General features: G+C 40.3%; 1 protein-coding gene across 1 annotated transcript in view; it reads right to left on the minus strand.

The window, feature by feature from the left end:
* Window positions 1-461: 461 nt before the first annotated feature.
* Window positions 462-4,322, minus strand: part of Vcam1 (vascular cell adhesion molecule 1) — an 18,493-nt gene continuing 14,632 nt past the window's right edge. The window contains exon 9 of the mRNA XM_050149604.1: window positions 462-1,361. Coding sequence (XP_050005561.1) covers window positions 1,210-1,361 — 152 coding nt within the window. The 3' untranslated portion in view covers window positions 462-1,209. The remainder of the gene's footprint in view (window positions 1,362-4,322) is intronic.

Here is a 4,322-nt window from a genome sequence, read left to right on the forward strand (position 1 = left end):
TAAAACCTTCAGAGAAAGAAAACAATTAACCCATAATTCAGGACTTACTGGCTCAGTGGGAAGAGAATTGCTACCTGTATTAAGCCTACAAGCTGACCTGAAAAACAATAGAGTGTTGTCTCTGAGGCTTTGCAGCATGTACTTAAGTGTTCGTTCTTTGCCGGATTACTGTATATCTCATCTATTGGGTATAGTGTTAGCTTTTCATTTAACTGTTGCAGATTCCTAGAATCCCAAACTATAGACCTTAACTCACTAAGTTACGATGATACGAATAAGTCTGTTTATTTTACTGGATTTTCATGGTTATTTTGATAAAGGTAGTCTGAAGAGCGTGTTTGGAGTATCTGTATTGTTACCAGTTTGAGGTTTTTACTCTTATAACTGACAATTGCTGAAGAGCAAGCCATTAACGAAAGGCGACAGACACAGTTTATAACAAATGAGACCCAAGTCTTCCATGTTCAGAAAGTTTCACTTTACTGTTTACAAAAGATGAATCAAAGAAGCCACATTTTAAACCATGTTAGTCATTACACAAGATCCCGATGGAGAAACATGTCCCCGTACCATACAGTACCATGCAGAGAAAAGTGGCTATTCTCTCTGCCATGAATTAGGAATGTAGTACCTGAAAGTCAACCCAGTGCCTTCCTTATCATTTGCCTATAAAAATATAAAACCCTGGCTTTGTTCTAAAACATAAAATCACTGTCAATAAAAATTCATAGGAAGAAAATTAGTTTGAAGGAAACAAAATATTAAGAGAAGGTGGCACTGGTCAGCTACCTAATCAATATTAATATTAATATTAAACTTTTCTAAGATGCATTAAGTTACAACAGTCAGTCCGAGCAACACTGTTTATGTTCTGACCGGCCTACGGAGTGCTGCTATTCTAAACAACCGTTCTATGACATAATTTTATTTTACATATATACAAATTCTGCTATTTATATACACATCATGGGACTTTTCCAGTCACTTCACCTCAATGACAGGGACTTGTCAAGAAGAACAGTTCCGGTTGGCTTCTTGCATTCAGCGAAGGCTCAAACATCCACTTCTTTTCCTTCTCTACTGAGAAGAGTTCTGGGAACTCTGAACACCTAGCTTGGTTTATGTGGGGGGTTGGCGGTGGGATGATAAAGACTAGGAAGGATTGGGGGCTTATAAATAGTGTCTTTTCTGGAACACTTCAGATGTTGGCTACACCTTTGATTTCTCTGCTTCTACCAGGCTGTACGATCCCTTCATGTTGGCTTTTCTTGCGAAGTAAATGATCACCCCGATGGCAGGTATTATCAAGGAGGAAGCACAGTAGAGGGCAAGGAGCTCGGGAGAAAAAATATTTTCACTTCCTGGAAAATAACCAAATGGATGCAATTAATGTTTAGTACCAAGGGAAATAATTTAATCACGGTGTGTGTTTTATTGTAACAGTGCGGCTAGCTCTTCAAAGAGGAAGGAGTAAAAGCTGTGCTGAGGACCATTGAGACTTATCAGACACATTTTTTCCCCTGAAATATCCAAATAAGTAGCCCACGGTTGCTATGCTCATGATAGGTATGAAGATAACAGTTCTTGGCTTTACAGACTTGGATTTTAAAAGATGGCTTTGGGTGGAAAACGGAAGGGAAAGCACACATTTTTCTGATCTGTTTTATAACAGGAATCAGAAATAGCTAACAAAACCCCCTGACACTGATTGCCATGAACTGAAATGCCTACTAGGGCTCCAAGACCATCTTTCTAACACAGAGTGTGGCCAAGACAGGGCACTCTTGTTGACGACTGCTGTGCTCTTATCTGCAGTCTTCTGTGTGTCTGAAGTAAAAGCATCTTTTACAGATTATCCCCCTCCAGCACTGACAACCTCTCTTGATCTACTGATGGTCTTCAGATAAGTAAATGTCTTAGTTACTCAGAGAGTGAGTTCCCTGACCCACGTCTCCCTTGTCATAGATTAATACTCCAATATTCCCTCAAAATCCAAGCACTTTCATATTCCCCTAAGAGCTTGCAGTTCAACATTTATCCATGCATTTACCTGGTAAACTTGTTTTCTTTTCCTGGTTGCAAACTCTACAGACATAGTTATGTCTGGATGAGGTGCTTCAGAACTAGCCATCACTCAAGACACTACTGGGCACACGGAGTAACCCCCAAAATATTGAGTACCAATAAAGCTTTTCTTTCTAAAGCCTATTATTTTGCCACACAGCCGTAAATGTAGTACTAAAACTGACAATATAAAATCTCCTAAGAAAGCATGGGACATCTGCAACACCTCAACATCTAAGCCCCATAAAAGCATCTCCAGAGAGCATGGCTTCTGTTTGTTTTGCACACCACAGTGTGGTTTCACAAGTACGTTTTAGTAAGTGGAGGTGCATGCACTTGCAGGAATTAGCCATCTGATCTAAGGCATCGCTACATTCCTTCCAGGGCTTTCAAAACACAGAAAGTCACTCAAGTAGAAAAGACTCATTAGCACCACGGGAGAGAACTGTCTCAAATTACCGAAGGAGGAAAATGATGTTTCACTTTCAGTACCATGATAATGGCTTCGTTTTTCTGCTTTCCTTTGATAGAATTGATCTAAGGGTAATATTTTAATGGAATACTCATCATAATTATGGTTAGATATGAATATTGATGACACACTAGGAGGTATTTCTGTTTTTGTTTTCTTTACAATGCGATTATTATCTTTGCCTTTCAGCTTGTCCTTCAGACATCTGTTAAAAAACTCAAAATTGAGTCAGTTGCTAGGGCAATATTCTAGCACATTTTTCCTATTAATTATATAAGCCTTTAAAGTTTTAAAGAATCCTCATCACTCAGATCAATGGACTACATTTAAGCAAACACCAAACAAGACAAAATAAATATAAACGTTCAGCTAAATACAAAGGAAAACTAGTTCAGTCTTTCCAGGGTGAGAAACGGGTCAACTTTGGGTCTTTATTCTTCCTCGGCTATTTGAAGCCATCTTTGTATGTGGAAGCATGGATATCTAGCTGTGTGACCAACCTGCTTTCATTGTTCTTTTAAGGGATAAATTAAAGGTAGCAAATACACACGAGATTAATTAAGCAATTAAAAAAGACAACGCGTGAAAGAGAAAGTTAAAGAGGGAAGAAACAGTTCTCACGGTCTTGAGGAGAAACAGCCATGCGCACATAGGATGATAGAAATCTTAAGGGTCCCATTTCCTGGAGCTAGGGTACATTAGGGCTAGCCAGAGGTGCCAAGGATTAAAGAAATCAGAAAGGAATGGGGTTCAGTCTACTCCTAGTTGAGATCACCGGAGGCAACTGTTACACACACTGCCTCATGCCCAGCGACACGATTTCCCCCTTTTAAAAACATCCCTAAGTGAATGTATCAATATGTTTTGAAGAGGTACTGTAAAGACAGAAAAAATGTATTCAAAGATCTGTAATCTTGAGAAATTTGGACAGACTGGTAAAATTTTTAACTTGGGTTCAGATTTTCTCTGCACTGATACGTGGTTGGTTAACTCTATGGTCAAAGCCTGAGCTCCTCAGAGTTGGCATCCATTAGCAGTACAGTTCTCTCTACCAGACTGGATTTCAAGATTCAACAGCCCTTTGGTATACAAAGGGTCGGAGGCTCATTAGTCAAGGCTGGCATCGATAAAATTAGCAGGCACTCACAAGAAAGAACAGAAAATTGAGGAGTGCCAATATGTCTCTGATGGGGTTGAACCCCCCCTCCCCACCTCCTCCCCTCTCCCCACTCCCTACCCCCCTTTCCTCTTTATCAGGTTAAAGTCGGACAACTGGGGCACGGATTTCAAAGGAAGCTCTTGTGAAACCCAGAGATCCTGTTTAGGATCCAAGCCACTATCCCCAATTAGCATCCTCACAAAAGAACCAGGCAGAAAATAAGCAGTTTTTCTGTCCTCTGAAAACAGAGCTCCTTCCTGGAGGGGTGGGGGGCAAGGTCGGCAGAGGATTTTTTTTCTGCTGTGCCAATCCCAGTTTCTTATTTTCCTTTTACCCTAGGGGAAAGGTTGTAAAATGTGGCTAAACACTTAGCAAATCTAAGACCTCAGAAACCAGTGATGAATTGGCAACTTTGGGGGAAAAAAATAACAAGTGGGAATTCCACACTCACTGATGATTAGTGCCCACTTCCTGGCTAAACGCTACAGGCTGGAACAGCTGTGCCCGAGGAGTTCAAGAAACATTAAGAAGCAACCAGTTAGCATGGAATTCAGTCTTCTTTCGCCAACACCCGTCTTATAGTAGAAACTGCTTGCTCTCCTCAGATACTTTGAATGCTTAAAATTA

This window comes from Alexandromys fortis, unplaced genomic scaffold (genome assembly GCF_014885135.2).
Source record: "Alexandromys fortis isolate MF-2015 unplaced genomic scaffold, M_Fortis_MF-2015_v1.1 scaffold_19, whole genome shotgun sequence".
NCBI lineage: Eukaryota > Metazoa > Chordata > Mammalia > Rodentia > Cricetidae > Alexandromys > Alexandromys fortis.